At 34.7% G+C, this 23469-nt stretch overlaps 1 protein-coding gene across 1 annotated transcript in view; it reads right to left on the minus strand.

The window, feature by feature from the left end:
• The window catches only part of LOC124095283 (phospholipid-transporting ATPase IB-like), a 132812-nt gene that overhangs the window by 101091 nt on the left and 8252 nt on the right, over window positions 1-23469 (minus strand). The window contains exons 3-10 of the mRNA XM_058580449.1: window positions 22621-22698; window positions 19980-20068; window positions 9829-10005; window positions 8700-8802; window positions 7602-7707; window positions 6933-7015; window positions 5576-5625; window positions 28-97 (exon numbers count right to left, since the gene is read on the minus strand). Coding sequence (XP_058436432.1) covers window positions 28-97; window positions 5576-5625; window positions 6933-7015; window positions 7602-7707; window positions 8700-8802; window positions 9829-10005; window positions 19980-20068; window positions 22621-22698 — 756 coding nt within the window. The remainder of the gene's footprint in view (window positions 1-27; window positions 98-5575; window positions 5626-6932; window positions 7016-7601; window positions 7708-8699; window positions 8803-9828; window positions 10006-19979; window positions 20069-22620; window positions 22699-23469) is intronic.

Raw genomic sequence — 23469 nt, forward strand, 5'->3', positions numbered from 1 at the left:
ATGTGAATTATGAATCCCAACACTTACCGCCCCTTTGCAGTATAGCCGAAGATGTTCTGCAGGAGTCCATACAATTATCGACATCCTTTTTCTATTGCTAAAACGATATGAAAATTATCATTATTTTCTTTAGTACATAACACAACTAAAGTCAAAAGAATTCCATAGAGTCCCCAGCTGACAATTGATGAAAAAATCAACATGTTTCTTCAATTGCCAGTCTCCATTTCCTTTTCTTTACCTAGTTCCTTAAACTAGGATCCTAACTGTAAATCTCTCCAACCTTCTACTACTACTACTACCACTCAGAAGTTACTCTTCATCTGCACCTCAGACCATTAATCTCCAGGATATATTTAAAAACTCAAAAAAGTTAACACCAAAAAAACAAATAACCCAATCAAAAATGGGCAAAGGAACTAAATAGACCATTTCACAGAAGAAGAAATACAATTGGTCAAAAAATGTATATATAAAAAAGTTCAACATCTCTGCAATTAGAGTGGAAATTAAAACTACACTGAAATTTCATCTCACTCCAGTCAGAATGGCAATTATCAAGAATATAAGTAATAATAAATGTTGATGAGGATGTGGGGAAAAGGTATACTCATACACTGCTAATGGGACTGCAAATTGGTGCAACCACTATAGAAAGCAGTATGGAGATTCTTCAGAAAACTTGGAATGGTACCACCATTTGACCCAGTTATCCCACTCCTCTGACACATCAGTGTTTACAGCAGTTCAATTCACAAAAGCTAAGCTATGGAACCAACCTAGATGCCCTTCAACAGAATGAATGGATAAATAAAATGTGGTACATACACACAATGGAATATTATTCAGCCTGAAAGACAAATAAAATTATGGCATTTGCTGATAAATGTAACTGGAGTTTATCATGCTAAGTGAAATAAGCCAACACCCCAAACCAAAGACCTAATGTTCTACCTGATATGCAGATGTTGACTCACAATAGGTGCAGGGAGGGAGGAATGGAGGTTCACTGAATTGGACAGGGGGGAGTAACAGGAAGGGAGGGAGAATGAAAATGGGAAAAACAGTAGAATGAATCAGACATGATATTCCTATGTTCAAATATGAATACACAACTAGTATATCATGTAAAACCACAATAAAGGGGAGTTATATTCTCTGTATGTATGCTATTCTGCTGTCATGTATAACTAAAACACATTTACTGTCACGTATTACTAAAATGAACAAATACAAAATTAAAAAAAAAATAAACTGATGAAGGAAGAACAAACCTGCCCTGGGCTTCATGTATTATTCCATCCTCACAACTCTTTGGTAGATCTTCCTGTCCCATTTTGCTGCCCTACCCTCACTGTCAACTTATAGTATCCCTAGGTTCTGACAGGGCCACTACAAGTTCACAGGGTAGAGACTCTGCTGTTGAACTAAACTCAACCAAAAGACAGTGCATCTTGCTTTATACACAAATCAATAACAATCTTCAGCTGTACTTTAATACAAATAATAGAAGAGACAAAAAACAAAATTAACAACCAAGCCTCAAGTAGAAACAGATAGAGGTGGGCCCCCAGGTCCCACCTGTGGTTATTTACTATTACAGCAAAAACAGACAATTAACATAAAAGCTGTCTATACCACACCTACAAAGGAATCTCAATCTAGATCACTCTAGCAAGTGAATACTGTGTCCAGAAAAGGCCCACACAATATCTCCCAGACTCAACATAGAAATATGAAAAATTCAAGATAACACAACACCTCCTCTGGTTTATAATTTACCAGCAATTGACTCCAAAGATATTGAAGTGGATTAAATATCAGATGAAGAATTCAAAAGAATCATTATAAAAATAATCAATGGATTCCAAGAGACCAAAGAAAAACAACTGAATGAATTAAGGAAGTCAGTATTGGATATGAATGAGAAATTCCATAAAAAAGATAGAAATATTGAAAAAGAACCAAACATAATCTTGGAAATTAAAGACAAAATAAATCAAATATATGTTCAGCTGAAAGTCTCTGAAAGTAATCCATTTTGAAGACGGAATCTCAGAGTTGGACCAAAAAATGGCTAGCCTTAATGGTTGAGTTTAGTTCAACAGCAGAGTCTCTACCCTGTGAACTTGTAGTGGGCCCTGTCGGTATCCAGGGATATCACAAGTTGACAGGGTAGGGCAGCAAAATGGGGACAGGAAGACCTACTTGAAAGAGTTGTGAGGATGGAATAATACATGAAGCCCAGGGCAGGTTTCTTCTTCCTTCATCAGTTTCCAGGATAAGCGCAAACTAAAAGAATTCATGACAACTGAACCAGCTCTATAGAACTTACTTATTGAAATACTCCACACAGAAGAAATTTAAAAAAACCCTCAGAGTTCATAAATGAAAAAAATCTCATTTTAAGAGTAGCTAAGTAAATGAGAAATAGGACAAAATTAAACATAAATAAATCAAAATGGCAGGAATTAATAAACATCTCAGGAATTAATAAACATCTCCTGGTAATAACTTTGAATGTAAATGGTCTCAATTCTCCAACTAAAAGATATAGGCCAACAGAATGAGTTTAAAAAGCAATCCTCAACAATATGCTATTTGTAAGCAATTCACCTTATAGGCAAGGACAGCCACATGATGAAAGTAAAAAGATGGAAATTGATGTATCATGCAAATGGAGCCCCAAAATAGGGAGGAGTAGCTACTCTCTTATCTTACAAAGTAGACTACAAACAAAAATTAATCAAAAGAGACAAATAAGGTCACTTCATACTGGTAAAGAAAAATACTGGTAAAGGGAAAAATACAAGAAGAAATAGCAATAGTAAATATTTATGCCCCAAATATGGTTTCAATTACATAAAAGAGACACTACTCAAACTGAAGTCTCATGCCCCAGCATAATAATACTGAATGATTTCAACACATCTCTCTCACTATTAGATAGATCATACAGACATAAATTCAGTAAAGACTCTTTAGACCTGAAAAATATTATAAATCAAATGCACTTAGCAGACAGCTATAGAATATTTCATCCAACAGATGAATATACTCTTCTCAGTGACTCATGTAACCTTCTCCACAACAAACCATATATAGGCCACAAAGCAGCTCTTAGTAAATACAAAATATAATTCTTTGCATCTTATCGGATCATAATGGATTGAAATTAGAAATCAACATGACAAAACTGTACAGAAACTAGGTAAATTTGTGGAGATTGAACATTACACTTTTGAATGATGAATAGGTGATAAAAGAAATTAAGGGAGAAATTTAAAAATTCTTAGATTCAAACGATGATAGTGATACAACATATTAGAACCTCTGAGACACTATAAAGGCAGTTCTAAGAGGACAGTTTATATGTGTATGTTTCTAAATAAGAAAATCAGAAAGATCCCAAATGAACAACCTAGTGATGCATCTCAAAGTCCATGAAAAAGGATAATAAACCAATTCCAAAACCAGTAGGAAGAAGGAAATAGTTAATATCAGAGCAGAAATCAATCAAATTGAGAATAAAAAATATACAGAAGACCAATGAAACAAGAGTTGGTTCTTTGAGAAGATAAACAAGATTGATAAGCCCATAACCATACTAACCAAAAGAAGAAGAGAGAAAACACAAATTCATAAAATTAGAGATGAAAAAGAAGGAATTACCAATTACAGAATCCAGTGGATCATTAAGAAATATTTTGAAAATTTATACTCCAATAAGCTGCAAAACCTAGAATAAATGGATACATTTCTGGACAAATACAATCTATGAAAACTGAATCAAAAGGACAGAGAAAACCTAAAGAAACCAACAACTAGCAATACATGGGAGAAAATCTTTGCTAGCTACTCTTCTGAAAGAGAAATAATATCTAGAATATATAAAGAATTCAAAAACTTAACAGGAGTCAGAATGGCAATGATCAAGAACACAAACAACAACAAATGCTGGTGAGGTTGTGGGAAGAAAGGAACACTCGGACATTTTTGATGGGACTGTGAACTAGCCCAACCACTCTGGAAAGCAATATGGAGATTCCTCAAAAAAATAGGAATGAATCGAATATACGACCCTACTAACCCACTCCTGGGTATTTTCTCAAAACATCTAAAATCAGTGTACTACACTGACACAGCCACATCTTTATAGCAGAAAAATTCATAATAGCTAAATTATGGATGCCCACTAACAGATGAATGGATTAAGAAATTGTGTATAAATACACAATAGAGTTCTACTGAACCATTAAAAAGAATGAAATTATGGCCATTAGCCAGTATATGGATGGAAATGGAGAATGAATATCATGCTAGGAGAAATTAGCCAAACTCAGAAACTCAAAAGTTTAATATTTTCTCTCATATGCAGAGGCTAGAGTAAAAGAAGTGAAAGGATGAGAGAAGGATAGGAGAGCATAAATAACCAAATATAAATTAATAGACAAATGAAAGGAAGTCTAGTAGAGTAAAGAGAATGGGAGAGGGGAGGGAAAATGGGAAGGAAAAAGGGGGATCATGAAGTAAAATCGATTTCTGTGTATCTATGAGTTGTCGGGATGAAACTGACTACTATTTATAACTATAAAGCTCCAATACTAATTTAAAAAAGGATATATAAAGCAAATTTCAAAAATCTCACATTTCAAAAAATGTTAAAAGAAGTACAAATGTTTAAGCCATGGAGTTAATATACTATAATTAATAAAAGTTATGGAAAGTCAAAATAAAAATAAAAAAAGATTTTGGAAAAAGCTCTCAAGGTGTATGTGAGGAGAAGTTGATGACAACTTTGCCAAGTCTTAAAAACTTGTTAAATTTCTTTTGGTTTTTTAAAAATGTCATTAGGAAACAAGTCTTTAAAAATATGATTTAAACAAAATCATTCAACTTTGTGAAGAGTTAATGCGTAATTTCATCATTTCCTTTCCTAAATTTTCTTTTTCTACATTAGAATGCTCAAAGAGTTCAAGAGATATGATTTCATAGGTCTTGCAGAAAAGTTCAATAAAATTAGTATTAGCATCACCATCCTCACAATGTACTCTGGGGAATTAGCTGTTGGTGCTAGAACAACACTGAAGTGTAAGAAGCAGGAAGGACTTGAATGCACATCACTGACCTTTAAAAAGAAAAAAATGAATTAATTTACTGTCTACTTTTAAAGAAACATGTTGGGTTTGTGAAAATAATTTCCAACATCTATCCTTCCACTAAATATTCACTGAGTATTTCCTGGACAGCAGACCCTACAGAAGGTGATCATTTCCCTTAGGTGCTATTGTCTAGTCAGTGAGATGGTAAAGTTATAACAGATCCAAAATCACAATTCTGACCTTGGCAGTGCTATCAAAGGGAGTTATTTGACTCTGTACACAACTTACTAAGGGGAATTTGGCCTAATGAGTTCTTTGCAAAAACCAAGAACTGAGCTAAGATTTCCACATAGAGGCTAACAAGAATTTCATGATTCTGTTTTGAAGTTTTGATTCACATTACCAAATCTCAATTGGAAAAGTTGTGGAAACTGCCTTTGAAAATACATGAACTGTATGAGAAGAGAGCTTACCTAGAGAACTCCAGGATGTTAAGGATTTCAAAAGTGTGTGTTTCTGTCATCTACAGGAAGGTAAAAAAAAATTATTAGAGGAAAAATGCATTCATCTTATAAAATAATCCATACCCCCAGTCACAAATGTTTTACTCTCCAAATACACATCTTTTTCAAAATATAAATTTTCTTGCAATTCTAATGAGATGACAATGTCCTCCTCTGGTAAGAGCATTATTTGCAACATGGGCAGTATTACCATGAATGTTTCTAAGGGTACCAAATTAGGACAAAAGCACCTCACTTTTCAATTTAAAATTAGCACTAGTATAAACATTTTATAAATACTTTCTAGAGGGCAGGGACACACATACACACGTAGTATAAGAGACAATCATCAGACAATAATGGAAAAATAAATCTTTTCAATAAATTGCAAAGAGCAAATGAAAATATTATTAATTAATTTGAAGAGATGGACAACAGTAAGAGGTGATATGATATATTTAAAGGTCTACAGCAATGATGCTTTCTTTTCTAAGTTTTTCAGTTACAGTCTCTTGAGTTCTAATAGCCAAGATCAATTTATCTTTGAATCTACCAATTCCTAGCATCACCAATAAGGCAGTGATGTGTGGCAGAATTTCAAATAATTTCAGAGTTGTCCATGTGCCAGGTACTCTAGATATAATGATTAATTAATTTTTTAACCAAAGTTGCAAACACCCCTAACCATCCCATTATCACTAGGGGAAAAATCAGCATGTTGGCTACTATGTTTCCATTATTTCAATTTTCTCCCACAATATCAAAGGTTCTTGGTGAATAATTATCAAACAGAAAAAGGATATATATATATATATATATATATATATATATATATATATATACACATACACACACACACACACAGAAAAAGGATGGATATATATATATATATACACACACACACATACACACACACACACTAAAATGAAAAATCAGTATACTAACAGAATTCACAAAAAATATTTAAACAATGTAAATTTCACATAGAAAATCATAGTACATCTCTCAAAGTTTTGATGATTTTAACTCTTAGGAATAGCTCACTTAAACTGTGTACTTTCTATGTGCCAGACACTAATCCCAGTCACTCTCTATGTATTAACTCATCTAATCTTCACAAACCCTGCATAAATGCACAATAATAAGACAAGACAAACTTAGAGAAGCGAAAGAAGGTCCCAGAGGCCAATGTTTGGAAAGGGGTGAGATAAAGAGGGAATCCCAGAATCTTCAGGATTTCTACTCTGAACCATGCATGGTACACCTGTACTTCTATTGAAAATCAGGAGTCTGTAAAACATTCAAAAGTATTCAGTGTCATACTCACAACTTCTATGGTGACATAATAAGGTGTTCTTGTGGTGAAAACAAAGCCAAGTTTTTTTGCTCCTTTCACTAAAGCAGCTTCATCTGTCAATAAATAGTCCATATTAATAGGCATCAAGCAATATTCATACCAAATTTAATTTAATACAGATTTGCATTCTGCAATACTAAAATACTTTGACATATTTTAAAGTTGACTTTTTTGATCCAAGTGTATTTATCTGTCCTTCTAGGTACTGGTGCTCATGAAGAAGAAATCTGGTTAAATAGGGCCTTTTTCTGGACTAAGATGAATTTACCCAGCTAACAGCACTACTACACATAATGATTTTGCTTGTTCTCAATGACATTAATAGTACCCTCATAAAATATTGCAGGGCCTTAAATTCACCTCTGTTTTATTCCTGGTTACGACCAAAACACTGCTCAGCTCTCCAGGCCCAAGAGCCCATCTTGGCCTCTTTACAACAATCTTTGAAATGAGAGACAAGGAGCCCCCGGGTTGTAGAATGGCTCTGAGCTGCTCTGTTCTGTGTATCCCTACTAGTGAGAATTTCAGGGAAAGAAGAGGTAGGAATAATGGATATCAGCAGCAGCAGCAACTTCTCCTGAAGCCTCATTACCCACTAGGCACAATGAGGTGCACACTTTCTTTGCACATGACACCTACCTGGGGAGGAAGCCTGGTAGAGTATATCATTTCCACATCTCTCAGGAATAACTGTATGGCACACACATAAGAGGGTAAGGAATTCCTTAATGTATTCTGATGAGGGCTAGAAAAAGATGCAGAGATAATGAGTCTCCTAAATGCCAGCCATGTGGAAATTATACAGAATCTGCAATATTGTACCAACTGAGGTTTAAACCTCAGGAACACACAAGGCAGGCCCCAGCCAAGAAACATCATGGATTCAAAAAGTGTTTGTGGGTGGCTACAGAGTCAGGGACAGTAGAGGAGGCTAGGTAGACATCAGAATGGCCCTGCCCTCTTAGAGCTTCTGTCCTCCTGGAGGAGATAGAATTTCTTGAAGCTGGAGGGAAAAAAACAGGGCCTGTGACAGAAGAAGAGGAGTCTATTTCAGACAGGTGGCCAGGGAATCTAAGGAGACAGTTAAATTAATATCCAAACAAAAAAGGTTTATTCACTGTTTGTATAGTTGTCACTTGTGGTGGCCTGTACCTGACATAGGACACAGCAAGTTCAGAGGACCTGAAGCAGAAAGCTTCAGCTTTGTGTGATTGTGGAGCCTCCAGACAAGTGTGACCTTTAGCACCTTGAGCAAAAGACGGTGCCAAAGAATGAGGTTGGAGAGAAGACCATGGTCATGAGTTTGGATTTTATCCTTAGTGCAGTGCCAGTATTCAGAGGGTATTTAAGCAAAGAATAAACAGGTATGGATGTATGCTTTAAAAGATCACTTTTTTATAGAAGATCACGATTTCAAATCTAGTATATCAGTGTGTTGGAATAATGAAGATATTGATGGCATGCAATACAAAGAAGATAGTTGAAAAATAGATAACTACATAGTAAAAGGTCTTGTATGATGTTTAAATGCACACACAATAAAGTCAGTGTTTAGCTCATTATATTGGTGCAAAAAATTCCTTTGCACCAGAAATTCTTGGTTGATAGATCATTTTTTTCCCAAGACTCTCTCCTACTGGGTTCAGAAAATTATATTTCTTTTAGGAAATTATATGTAAGTTTTAAAGTTATACAGCATTATCATGTCCATTTTGAAGGGAAAAATAGCAGACTTACATGACCATCCTCAAAGTTCTCCAATAATTTAGGGTCATTAAATTCACAGAAAGATGCTCTACTATGAGGAAGAATACAGAAGATTACTTTTGACCAGAAGTCCCTAATGGCACCAGCCAATACTCAAAAGGAGAAGGAACTACACAGAGTCTATAGAGCTGTAGTAAATATCTAAAATTCAGTTAAATGATACATCTTCCCAGACATCAAGTGCAAAATGGCATTAGAAATACCTACACTTGTACTGAAAACTGTATGCAAGTTGAACATCCCTAATTAAAAATTAAATCTAAAATCTGAAATGCTATAAAATCCAAATTTTTTTGACAACCAATGTGATAAAACAAATGGAAAATTACAAACCATGAAACCTTCCTTCATGAACAAAATTATCAAAAATATTGCATAAAAATTACAATTAAGCCTGTTATGGTGGCACACACTTGTAATGCCAGCAATTTAGGTGTCTGAGGCAGGAGGATTGCAACTTTGAGGCCAGCTTCAACAATTTAGTGAGGCCCGAAGCAATTATGCAAGAACCTGTCTCAAAATAAAAAATAAAAAGGGCTTGTGATGTAGCTCAGTGTTTAAGTGCCCCTGGGTTAAATCCCCAGTACTGGAAAAAATATATATAGTTAAGAGGATTAATTTCTAGTGTTTTATTTCATAGTAGGGTGACAATAGCTAACAATCATTTATTGTATATTTAAAAATAGCTAAAAGAATATTTTGAACATTCTCAACACACACCCACAAAATAAATGAAATGATGGTTATATAAATTACTTTGATTTGATCAATGTACATTGTACACAGGTATGAAAATATCACACTATAACCCATAAACATGTATAATTATTATATGTCAATTGAAATCTAAAAATCTGTATAAAATCACCTTCAGGCTATGTGTATAAGTTGTATATAGATATCTCATTACATATACTCAAATATTGAAAAACATCCAAAATCCCAAACATTCCTGGTCCCAAGCATTTCAGGAAAGGGATACTCAATCTGTTAGTTAAAAATAATTTGAGACAAATTAAATTGAGACAAAGTAACTTCAAAAGCAGTAAATTAAAGGATAAATTCTAAGTTTTTTGAATATGATATGGGAGAGATCTACCCAGAGAGCTTTCTGGAAGCTGCCATTTGAGGTCTGGACAAGAGGAAGGTGATACAAATCAATACGCTATTATTCATAAAAGTTGACTTCAGGGAAAAGGAACAAAGGCAAAGTAGGAAAGAAAAATGTTCATACCTGAGGTTTTCATTACCATCATTAGTATTGTCTGAATGATTTCTAAGAGAAAATGAAGGAGGAAATATACATGTTACAAGACTATCGGTATAAAACTCTTCAAAAATTCCAACCATGTATAAAAGCAAATATAAACCATATTTTTAAATAACCACAAGCTTTCATTCAGGCTCTATTAAGTTTCAGCATCATTCAGATACAACTATACTATTAGAAATTCAGATAAGTCTTAGAATAAATAAAAGCTAACTCATTTTAAGAAAAAAATGATAAGAAGAAAATGGTGGGTAACAGCCTCCTGCATAATTCATGCCCCCTGCTTGGATATACACAATGGAATATTACTCAGCATTAAAAGAGAATAAAATCATGGCATTTGCAGGTAAATGGATGGAGCTGGAGAATATCATGCTAAGTGAAGTAAGCCAATCCCCCAAAATCAAAGCCAAATGTTTTCTCCAATAAGTGTATGCTGATCCATTAATGGGGGTAGGGAGGGAGCATGGGAGGAAAAGAGGAACTTTGATTAGGGCAAAGGGGAGGGAGGGGAAGGGAGAGGGTATGGCGTAGGAAAGATGGTGGAATGAGATGGACATCATTACCCTAGGTAACATGTATGAAGACACGAATGGTGTGACTCTACTTTGTGTACAACCAGAGATATGAAAAATTGTGCTCCACTTGTATACTACGAATCCAAATGCATTCTGCTGTCATGTATAACAAATTAGAACAAATAAATTTAAAAATAAAATAAATTCTTGTTGAGCTGCTGGAAGATGAATTGGATCCCAACAAAGAGAAAACGGTCAGCAGGAGTGGAGGAATATAGTGAGTTTTTGTTATTTGTTTCTGTTTGGGGTTTTTTTGTGGTTTTATTATTTGTTTTAGAAAAATTACAGTTTTGTTTTTTTTTTTTTTTTTTTTTAAGTGGAGTATTCTACAACAATTCAGGGCATGCCTGGCTGCTTAGTGGGGGAGGGGAGAACCCTTTTCAAGTGCTGAAAGCAAAATGGCAAAGGGAGGGAGGGGACCATACGGATCACAAGAATTTTTTACATCACCATCATATAGATATGCTGTTTGAACATAAAGGAGATTTAAATGCAGTGCAACAAACTGGGGTGACTCGGGATCAGAGCTGCTGGAGAAAAATGAGAGCTGGAGAAAGTGAGAGCTGGGACCAGGATCCATCTTAAAAGGGCAACTTTGGGCACTGAAGAGCAGGGATCACCACACTTTTTCTACGCTGTTTTCAACATCCACAAGATCCAACATAGACTCCATGAGTCTCCATCTTTTTTCTTTCTTTTTTCTTCTTTCTCACTGCAAAGGTAGGTTCTGAGCCCAAAAATCAGTCCAGGAACAGGTCTGTGGAAGAGCCCTATTGGGAGTTCTGACTGAAAGGCTGAATCATTGGGTGGCCTAGTGCCAGACAATTCCTAAAAACAGAAGCCACAGTCTGGCAGTTTGGAAGGTTCAGAGTTTTTGAGGGGGAAATCTATCGGAGCCACGTTTGCTACTCAGGCAGACAGCAAGAGCTGCTGTCGAGGCAGAGCTGCAGGCATGCACCTGCAAACCAGTTCATAGTGTGGGATTTTTAGAGCTGCCTACCTGGGTTATCTACTAATAGTCCAGCCCAGGCAATACACCACAGCCAATATCCTGGGACTGACCCTTAGAGACTCTCAGACCCATTCTAATGCCCTGTAGCAAGAAAAAAAAGCAAGCCCTAATTGTGAAAAATTATCATGGGGTTAACAAGGACTTATCAGCAAGTGAGCACACCTGCTGGGATTTACAGACTCTCTGGGTCACCCAAGGTCCCATCTTTTCTCCAGTTGATGGCAGGGGGCTCTCATTTAAACTGGGCAGGTGGATCTCTCAGACCAGCAGAACCACTACCATTAAAAAAGAAGGAATAGTTATTTTCAGCTAGTCCCTGGGACAAGGTGTTTACTCAGAACACAAACTGCTCTTCCAGCCTGGGAAAGAGCAGGCCACAAGGCTGAAGACACTCAAAAGTTTCCATCCAACAATCCTACCGGCTTTTAGATGATCCATTAAAGCTCTGTAACCACATAAGCTCATACCAAAGGCAGACAAATGGACACCAGCATAGAAAAATGCAAGAACTTGAGTGCAGGGAAGCCTTTGAATCAAAAGTCTGATGTAGAAAGATCTAATAATCTAAGATCTAATAATAAACATACAGGTGAGTCACTCTGAGGTTCCACTATAACCTTCTATATCTACTACACCTCCCGATAGCAGACAGTCCAAACCAGGAGGTCTCACTAAGAACTACCTTTATCTCAGAAACATCAGCAAGGAATAAATTTTGATTCCTTGCTGTTAGTCTTTATTAGACTGGTATCATTTTATGTATTAATTTAATGGATTCCCTGACTCTATTGGAAATTGTATTACTTAATCCATAATCTTATGCATTTTTATTGATAATGTAATAATGCGATAATTGGACAGATCCATACTACCAGGATTTTTTGTTGGTTTGTTTATTTTTTGTACCAGGGTTTGAACCCAGGGGCACTTAACCACTGTGCTACATCCCCAGCCCTTTTTAATTTTTGAGCCAGGATCTTACTAAGTTGCTTAGGGCCTCACTAAGTTGCTGAGGCTGGCATTGAACTCACCATCCTCCTGCCTTAGCTTCTGGGGTCACTGGGATTACAGATGTGAGCAACAGTGCCTGGTTGTTTTTTATTTTTAATTATACTCTACTCATTTTTTCTTTTTCTCTCCTTTCTATTACCTCTCTTGCCTACCCTCTTTCCCCACTTCTTCTTTTTTTTAAAATTTATTCTGCTGTTGTTACATGATAATTGATTGTATTTTGCTTAATTTTGGCACAAGGCCTCTGAGCTGCATCCACAAATCCCTTTGCTTTTAGTGTTGAGAAATATTCCATTCAAGGAGAGTTTTCCTAGGTAGCTGGAATGGTCCTTTGCCTTGTAATCAAACTGCCTTGGCCCTCTGGACAGCTAGGGTTCCAGAGGGGTGTCTTTACCCATGGCTGTTTTTTTAAATTTATGTAAAATTTTGTACTAATTGGACCTATTCATTTTGTTTCTCTTCTTACTCACTTCAACATTTATCTTATACTGTCACCCTTTCTTTTCTCTCTCATCGCTTCTCCATTTTTTGCCTCTATCCTTGTACTTTCCATACCTGACTTATTTTCAAATTTTATATTTTTTTGTTCATGTATATGAATGTATGTTATTTTTATTTTTTGAGGGTGTGTTGGGATGGGTTCTGCTTTTGGGTCAGGTTTTTCTTCTGTTGGTTTAGTTCTTTAGTTTTTCTGTTTTTGTTTTGTTTTAGTTTTTTTATTCTTTATATTTTTGTATTTACTTATTTTTTACACTGCTTTGTTCTCTATATTCTAGTTTTCCTTTTCTGTTAGGTTAACATCAGTGATTTTGGGTGTTTACTTTTTAATGGGAGGTTGCTTGTCATTATTTTTTCTGGGTAATGTATTAATTAAATTTATATAATACATTTTACATCTGTTTTCTACACTGACAGCCTCTCTTTTTTCATATACTCACATTTTAATTTTCTGCCTTTCTTCCTTCCCCCTTCCTATTATTTTTCTCTGTTTCTCCTTTCTTTTTCCTTTTATCCAGTCACTTTTTTTCTCTTTCATTTTCATGCCCTATGTAGTATAATAACAATCCCATTTATTTAATAAAATTCTTTCAACCTATTAGCATACTATCCCCATCCAACCACTTTAGATGTAGTGGAGTTATAGAAAACTCTTTAACAAGTTTAAAGACTTATTAGTAGATGATTTGCTCTTTTGTATTTGCAATTACAGGCAATAGTAAGCTCCCCAAATGTTTGGAAAGTTATGGATCAAAATACTGAAAACATACTGACTGGACTCTTGGAACACACAGTAAAGTGAACGCAGCCTACTGAAGAATATTCCATTCAAGGAGAGTGGCAAATCTCAACACAGAAATACAGAAAACATGGGAAAGCAAGTAAATAAAATGCCTCCAAAAGTCTTTAACCCCCAAACAACAGAATCATCATTGAAATGAATGAAATGCCAAAGAATTTTAAAATTTGATGAATAAAATGATCAAGGAAAAAGAAGATTCAAGAAATGAACTAAGAGATAATATAGGTTATCATATGGAAAATCATTTCAATAAAGCCATAGATAGTCTGGAATAAAACAAATAGGTATGCTAAAAATAAAATAATAAATCAAATTAGATTAGATCATACAGGAGGCAGATTTTCGAGCCTCAAAGAAAAGGTATATAATCTTTAAAATTTGGCAATAAAAGTGATAAAAGATCATGACAAGAATATTCAGGATTAGACAGCATGAACAGATCAAATATGAGAATCACTAGCACTGAGGAAGGAAGCGAGATCCAACTAAGGGTGTGCAAAGCCTTTTCGGTGAAATAATTTCAGGAAAGATTCCAAATCTTGGAAATGACATGGCTTTGGAAACCCTAAATAGACAAGATCAAAAATAATCCTAAGACACATTATAATTAAAATGTCTAATATAAAGAACAAGAAGAGAATTTTAAAAGCTTCAAAAGGAAAACAGCATGTTTTAGTCAGCTTTTTCACTGTTTTAAGCAAAAAGCCTGACAAGAACAATTAAAGGAGCAAAAGTTTATTTGGGAGCTCACAGTTTCAGAGGTCTCAGTGCATAGATGACTAATTCCATTGCTCTGGACTCAAGGCAAGGTAAAACATCATGGTGGAAGAGTGTGGTAGAGGAAAGTGGCTCAGGATATCACACCAGGAAGACTCCTCTTGCCAAGGACAAAATATATACGCTAATGTCATGCCCCCAGTGACCTACCTCCTCCACTCACACCCTACCTGTGTTCAGTTACTAATCAGTTAATCACTAGCAGGGGATTAATTCACTGATTTGATTAACGTTCATGACTCAATCATTTCATCTCTAAACATTCTTGCATTGTCACACACATGAACTTTTGGGGGGACACCTCATATGTAAACCATAACACAGTAGGTTGCATTTAGAGGCAAACAATGGGAATTAGCACTGATCTCTTGGCCCAGATTTTAAAAGCCAGGAGAGTTTGAATAACATATCACAAGTTTTGAAAGATAATGATTGCCAACCAAGACTGCTTTATTCAGTAAAGCTATCCTTTGGATTTGATGAAATAACGACCTTTCATGAAAACCGAAAATAAAAGAATTCATGACTACTAAATCAACTTTACAGCAAATATATATTTCATGCAAAGGAAATGCAAAACTTACTCAAAGAAAGCAAATAAGTGAATCTTAGTAGAAGAAGAGCTTAGTAAAGGGAAGCTTGAATAAAACATTTAAATAAAGATGACAAGAGGTAATAATCACCTCTCTATAACAACTGAATGTAAATGTCCTCAAGACTTTAATTAAAGACATAGATTGACAGAAGAGATTAAAAAACAGGACTAAACCATATTTTGAGAGACTCACCCGCCAGGCAAAGACACCCACAGGATGAAGGTGAAAGGTTGAAGAAAGATATACCATGCAAATAGAGACTAAAAACAAGTGAGACTCTCATATCTGACAAAGTAGACTTAAAGTTAAAATTAATCAGAAGAGACAAGGAAGTTTGTTCCATCCAACAAAAGGATGTAAGAATTATAAATATTCATGTCCCAAATGCTGGTGCGTCTACATACACACACACACACACACACACACACACACTCACACACAAAATTACTATCAATCAACTGGACCTAACAAACATCTATAAAATATTTCACTGAAATGAATTCACTTCATCTCAGCATCAAATGGAATCTGCATCAAAATGGCCCATGTTTTAGGACACAAAACAACATTTAGCAAATAGAAAAAATAGAGAGAATTCTTGCATTTTATCAGATCATAATGGAATTAAATTAGAAATTGATAACAAGATAAAAACAGAAACAATTTTAACACATGGAGATTGAGTAATACACATTTGAATGAGCAATGGATTGGAGAAAAAAATCAGGGCAGAAACAAAGTTCTTGGAAACAAACAAGAACAGATATACAACATAGCAAAATCTCTGGGACAATATGAAGGCAGTTCTAAAAGGAAAGTTGAATCACTACACTAAAAAAAAAAAAGATCTTACAATAATAATCTATCATTACACCTCCAAGCCCCAGGAAAGAAAGAAAACACTAATTCCAAAATCAGTAGTAAACAAGAAATAATTAGACTCAAAGCTGAAATAAATAAAATTGAAAATAAAAAACAATATAAAGGAACAATGCAACAGAGTTGGTTCTTTGAAAGCAAGATTGATAAATCCAAAAGAAAGAGAATATCCAAATCAAAGTTACTGACACTTTTGATATCCAGAGCATCATTAGAAACTGTTTTGACAATTCATACTCCAATAAACTGGAAAATCTATATGATATTGACAAATGTTTAGAAACATATGACTGACCCAAATTAAAACATGCAGGTATAGAAAACAAAAACAGACTCATATCAAGCAATGATATTGAAACAATGTTTTAGCCAGATTTTCATCACTGTGAACAACAGACCTGACAAGAACAACATAGAGGAGGAAAGCTTATTTAGGGCTCACAGTTTCAGAGGTCTCAGTTCTTGTTCCAAGGTGAGGCAGAACTTCAATGCAGAAGAACATGTGAGAGGAAAGCAGCTGAAAACATGGCAATACAGAAGCAAAGAAAGACCTCTGCTCTCTAAGGACAAAATATAAACCCCAAAGCCACACCTTGTCTCTTCCAGCCACACCCTACATGCCTATAGTTATTGCCCTATTAATCCACAGCAATGGATTAATGCACTGGTTAGGTTAAAGCTCTCATAACCCAATCATTTCACCTCTAAACTTTCTTTTTTTTAATTTTTTTTTAGTTGTAGATGGACACAATACCTTTGTTTATTTTTATATGGTGCTAAGGATCAAACCAGTACCTTCCACATGCAAAGTGAGCACTCTACCACTAAGCTACAACCCCAGCCCTCACCTCTTAAGCTTTCTTGCATTATCTTACACATGATCTTTGGGGAGACACATCATATCTAAACCATAGAAAACAGCAACAAATAAAAGCCTAGGACCAGATGGATTCTCAACTGAGTTCTACCAAACCTTCAAAGAAGAACTAACAACAATCCTCCTCAAATTATTTCATGAAATAGGAAGGGAGGGAACATTCCCCAATTTATTCTATGAAGCCAGTATCACCCTGATACCAAAACCAGACAGACACATAAGAAAGCTAAAGATCAACATCTCTGATGAACATAGACACAAAATTCCTTCATAAAATATTGGCAAACTGCATTCAAAAACACATTAAGCAGAAAGTACACCATGGCCCACTGAGTTTTATCCTAGGGATGCAAGATTGTTTTAATATACAGAAATAAATAAATGTAATTAATCACATAAACAGAATTAAGAACAAAAACACAAGATCATCTCAATACATGCAGAAAAAGCCTTTGACAAAATCCAGCACCCATTTATGTTTAAAATGCTGGAGAAACCAGAGATAGAAGAAACTTTCTCAATCTTATAAAGGCTATATGAAAAACTCAAGGCCAACATCATTCTGAATGGAGGAAAAAATGAAAATATTTCCTCTAAATTCAGGAAAAAGACAAGAATGTTCATTCTCTCCATTTCTATTTGGTGTTTTTAAAACTCTAGCCAGAGCAATCAGTTAAGAAAAGGAAATTAAAGGGATAGAAATATGAAAAGAAGAAGCTAAATTATCTGTTTGCTGATGACATGATCCTATTCCTAGAACCACCCCCCTCAAAAAAACCCACCAGAAGACTTCTGTTGCTGATAAACAAATTCACCAAAGTAGCAGGCTACAAGATCAGTATACAAAAATGATAGCTTTCTTATACTCCAGTGAATCTGTTGAGAAACAAATCAAGAAAACTTCTGCATTCACAATATTCTCAAAAAAGTAATACTTGAGAATAAATCTAAGTAAAAGAGGTGAAAGACCTCTACAATGAAAACTATAGAAAACCAAAGAAAGAAATTGTTTAAGACCTCTGAAGATGGAAATACCTCCTATATTCTCGGGTATTCAGAATTAATAATGTCAGAATGATCATACTACCAAAATGTTACACAGATTTAATGCAATCCCCATCAAAACATCAGTGACAGCCAGACGTGGTGGTTCATGGCTGTAATCCCAGTGGCTGGGGTGGGAGGCGGGCTGAGGCAGGAGGATCACAAGTTCAAAGCTAGCCTCAGCAAAAGCAAGGCACTAAGCAACTCAGTGAGATCCTATCTCTAAAATACAAAATAGGGCTGGGGGCGTGGCTGAGTGGTTCAGTGCACCTGAGTTCAATCCCTGGTACCAAACAAACAAACAAACAAAACACCAATGACATTCTTCAAATAACCAGAAAAAATAATCCCAAAATTCATATGGATGAATAACAAATTATATACATCTCAGATTAGCCAAAGCAATACTGAGTAAGAACAGCAGTGCTGAAGACATCAAAATACCAGATCTCTTTTATGACCAAAGCTGTGGTTACAAAAATAGCATTGTATTGGCATCAAAACAGGCATGAAGACATAGAGACATATCCACAAAGACACAGGAAAGACAATAGTGCAAAAAAACATGCTGGAGGAAAGAAAATGACCTTTTAAACAAATGATGCCAGGAAAACTGGATATCCATATGTAGAAGAATGGAACTGTAGATCTCTTGTTTCTTACCTTGCACAAAAATCAGCTCAAAGAGATCCAAGACCTAACAATTAAACTAGAAACAATGAAACTGCTAGAAGAAAATATAAGGTAGGCACTCCACATACAGGAACTTTCTTAATAAGACTCCTAAAGCACAAAAAATAAAACCAAGAATCAACAAGTGGAATAGCTTCAAATTAAAATGTTTTCGAATAGTGAAGGAAACACGAGTATGAAGAAACACCCTACAGAATGGAACAAATTTGCCAGCTACTCCCCCAACAGAGGATTAATAGTCAGAATATATATAGAAAATATACAGAATATATATAGAATATATATAGAACTCAAAAAAACTTAGCACAAAAAAGCACCAAATAACCCATTCAAAAAATAGGCAAACTAAAAAGACATTTCTCCAAAGAAGAAATAAATATAGTTTATAATATACAAATATATAATATATACAATATAATATGTATAACATAAATATACAAATATATTTTAAAATGTTGAACATGTCTATCAATCAGGGAAATACCATATCAAAACCACACTGAGATTTTATTTTACCCCAGTTAGAATGGTAGTCATCAAGAATATAAATAATAAATGCTAGTAAGGATGTAGGGGAGTATACTCATACATTTTTGGTGGAACCACAAATTATATAACCACTTTGGAAAGCAATATGGAGATTCCTCAAAAAACTATGAATGGAACCACCATATGACCCATCTATCCCACTCCTTGATATTTATCCAAAAGAACCAAAATCAGTACCCTATATGCAACCAAATTTTATAGTAACACAGTTCACAATAGAACCAGCACAGATGCCCATCAATAGACAAATGGATAAAGAAAATGTAATATGCACAATGGAGTTTTAGTCATCCATAAATAATAATGAAATCATGCACTTGCTGGTAGAATGGACCTAGAGAACATCATACTGAGTGAAATAAGCCAGACACTGAAAGTCGAGGGTCAAATATTTTCTGTTATATATTGAAACTACAGAGAAATAAAATTTTTTAAATGTGTGTGTGTGTGTGGGGGGGGTTCCTCATAAAAATAGAAGGGAAAATGGTGGAGTACTGGAAGGGGAACAAAGAGGAGGAGGAGGTATGTGAAATAGGAAGAACAGCAGAATGAAATTAATCAAATTAGGTCATATGCATGTATGAACATACCACAATGATTTTTGCTTTTATATATAACTGCAGTGCACCAATTTACAACAGAGTATGACAATAAAAACACTTACCCATAAATTATGCCTGCAATGGTACACTTCTTAAATGCCATTGTATTGCAAGTGAGGGTTCCTGTTTTATCAGAAAATAAATATTTTACCTAAACAAAAAGTGAACATGAAAAAATCACATGTTTAAAATGTATTTACATATCAAAGACAAGTACTTTCTTTCTAAATTCTTAAAATATGTAAATTTTTTAGAAAGCAAGAAATGCAGTCCATAAGAATTCTACCTTAATATTTACATTGATTTTGAAAGTTATGCTCTTTGTTTTACACTTGAGGTAAAATTGAATAGTTATATGCAAAACAAACTTTAAGCATCAAACCAAAGAAAACCAGAAGCCAAGTTCATTTTCTTACCACAGAAATTTCATCAAAAGTATCTAGAAAACATTAAATAGATGAAAATGAAATACAAACTCTATGTCATTTTAATCATGGTCACAACTACAATGCTCATTTCTAAGAAGAAATGAAAATTCTGTTGAACTCTATATTCTCCTCTCCATCCAGTCCCTAGAAACCACTATTCAATTGTCTGTCTCTATGAATTTGACCTCAGACTTATAAATAGAATCATATAATCTCCTTTTTATGGCATATTTTACTTAGCATAAAGTCCTCAAGATTCATCCATGAGAGGCTAAGGATATATTTCAGTGGCAGAAAAATTGCCTAGCATGCGCAAAGCCATAGGTTCGATCTTCAGCACCAAACACACAAACCCGAAATCAGCCTTGTAGCAACATTTTATTCTTTTCAGGAGCTGAATAATACCCCATTGTATGGGTATACCACTTTGTTTATCCTTTCATCCATTGATGATCATTTTAGTTGTTTTCACCTTTTTGCTATTACAAATAATGATTTTATAAACATTGTTATACAATATATTTTCAAGCCCCTGCTTCCAAGATTTTTTGTACATACTCAAAAGTGGAATTTCTAGGTCATATGGTAATTCTATGCTTAGTATTTTGAGGATCAATCATACTGTTTTCCATCTTAGAAGTTGTACCATTTTACTGTTTTTCCAGCAAGGCACAAGGTTTGCAAAATTTCCACACCTCATCAGTATCTGTTCTTTATTGTTTTTCATTTTAATAAAATAATAGCCATAATAATGGTTATAAATAATATCTCATTGTGATTTTGATTTGCATTTACCTAAAGATTAATGATATTGAGTATCTTTTCAAGAGTCTATTGGCCATTTATATATCTTCTTTGGAGAAAGATCTATTCAAATCCTTTGTGCTTTTTTGAATTAGTTTATTTGTATTTTTTACTGTTGAGTTGTAGAAGTTTTTGTGTATCCTGAATATTAAGTTCTCTATTGCCCTTCTGTTTTCAATTTCATCATTTTGCTCTTTTCATTATGTTTTACCTACATAAATAATATGATTATTTTCAAAGCTTGAGTCCTAAAGCTTTATTTTATTAATGTTTTATTTAATTACTCTAAAAGACTGACATCAATTTTTATTAATGTTATATTTAATTATTACTCTAAAAGACTAGGCAAGATTGATGAAATGGTACTTTTCCGACTGCCAATTAAAAACACACTCTAAAATAAATAATCTGATTTTTATGAGGAGAAAAGATGCTAGAGGAGTTAATTATTGCAGACTCCTTCATTTTTAATTCTTCAATGTAAAAAATAAATAAAAGGATATTGGTGTAGTTCTCTGAACAGGAATTTCCAAGAGCCAAAATGCTTTTTAAATAAATATTTACTGACAACTCATTATTCAAATGATACCACACAATGTGATTATGAATTAAAAATTATATTTACCAAGTACGGTTTAATATGACTAGCATAAATTAAGTTCCTACCACACTCCAGGGACTATGCTGAGTGCCTTATATGCACATTATCCTATTCAGTTATTGCAATCTTATGACAAAGATGCTCTTATTACTCATTTTACATATTAGGAATCAAGACCAGGAAAGTCACACAAGAAGCCCAAATTACTCAGCTGATAGATGGTAGAGCCAGAATTCACACCCTTGAAGCTTAACATCCTCAATTAATTGAAATATGGGAAATTTCAATCTAGTAAAAACATATTAAGAAAAAAAGGTATTTAGAAAAATCAGAACTATAAGTCTTATTTCTTTTAGCTACAACAATGGGAGCTTACTTTTTAATTTACAGATATATATAAATAAGGAAGCTATGAACAGATTATGGGTGTGGCAAGTGTAGAATTTTGTAGCAACCTCTAAAATTTTATAGCAACTTTTGGCTGCTTTTTGTGGGTCATCTGCCTCATGAAGGGAGGGGAAGAAGGCGAGAGCTCTCCTCTGCAAGTTCCTGACTTTGAAAGCTAACTGCTGTTAGCCCACCTGAGAGCTAACATCAGCCTTCCCTTTCTTCCCTTTTAGCTTTTCACTCTTTCATAAACACATAATAACCTGTACTGGGTTTGTTCTCCTTCGACATGATGCAGTATATTTAAACATGATGTAGAATTATCAATATTTTGAACAAAATATGCCTATTCCTATTCCCAACTCCACATGTCAATTTGAACTGTACCCTGTTCTCACTGTGGCATTGAGATTTGCAAAAGCTCTCCCTAGAGTCTTCTATGAAGCTCCTATCACATTGCTCATTCCCTGAAAAGTCTCTCACCTGCCCAAGCTCTTCATTGAGGTTGGATGTTCTGGCCATCGCATACAGATTATTTTGTTCGTAATGCATATCTTCATCCTGCAAAAAAATGAAAAATACAGTCCAAACCAGAATTCGAATGAGGCTCAAAATTTCTTGTAGAAGGCTGACCCTGACATTGGTATTTCTATGTGACTAACATTTAAAAATAACCCATAATGGACAGTGTAGAATACTTAGATTAACCCAATAGGTTATCTTCTCTCAAACAACAGGAGAATCAATTTAGGAAAAGCAGAGGCACCTGTGTTGGTGAATAGGGATCAGAAGACTTGGCTTTCAAATTCTTGGCTCTGCCTCAGCCAACCTGCGTAAGTTGGTTAGCATGTCTGTCTCTCATCTCACAGCACTCTACAAAATTAAATGAGAATACACCTGGAAGCACTTTGTCTCACTTCTTGGCAGTTAAAATATTACTGTCTGGCTGGGGGTGTGTAGCTCAGTGGTGGAACCCTTACCTAGCATGATGAGATCCTGGGTTTGATGCCAGCACCACCAAAAGATAACATCAACAACAACAACAACAACAAAATGTTCTCCTGCAAATGATTGCCATCCAATGGCACAGTAAGAAAAAATTTTAATATGCAACATTTAGAAATAATTTTATTTCAAAGACAAATACCTAAAGGTAATAATTAAAAATTATACCCCCATTCAAACTGTTTAAATTAGTTTAGTCTCCAATTCGTTAAATATTAATGTCAATACATGACTGACAACCTAAAAAACTTTTAATTAATTTGAAGTGATTCTGGAATGATTGCCAAGAATCTATCATTCTGGCCATGATCTGTAAGCCTCTTTCAC

This window comes from Marmota monax, unplaced genomic scaffold (genome assembly GCF_021218885.2).
Source record: "Marmota monax isolate L192 unplaced genomic scaffold, Marmota_monax_Labrador192_F-V1.1 WCK01_AAM20220418_F8-fsc00043, whole genome shotgun sequence".
NCBI lineage: Eukaryota > Metazoa > Chordata > Mammalia > Rodentia > Sciuridae > Marmota > Marmota monax.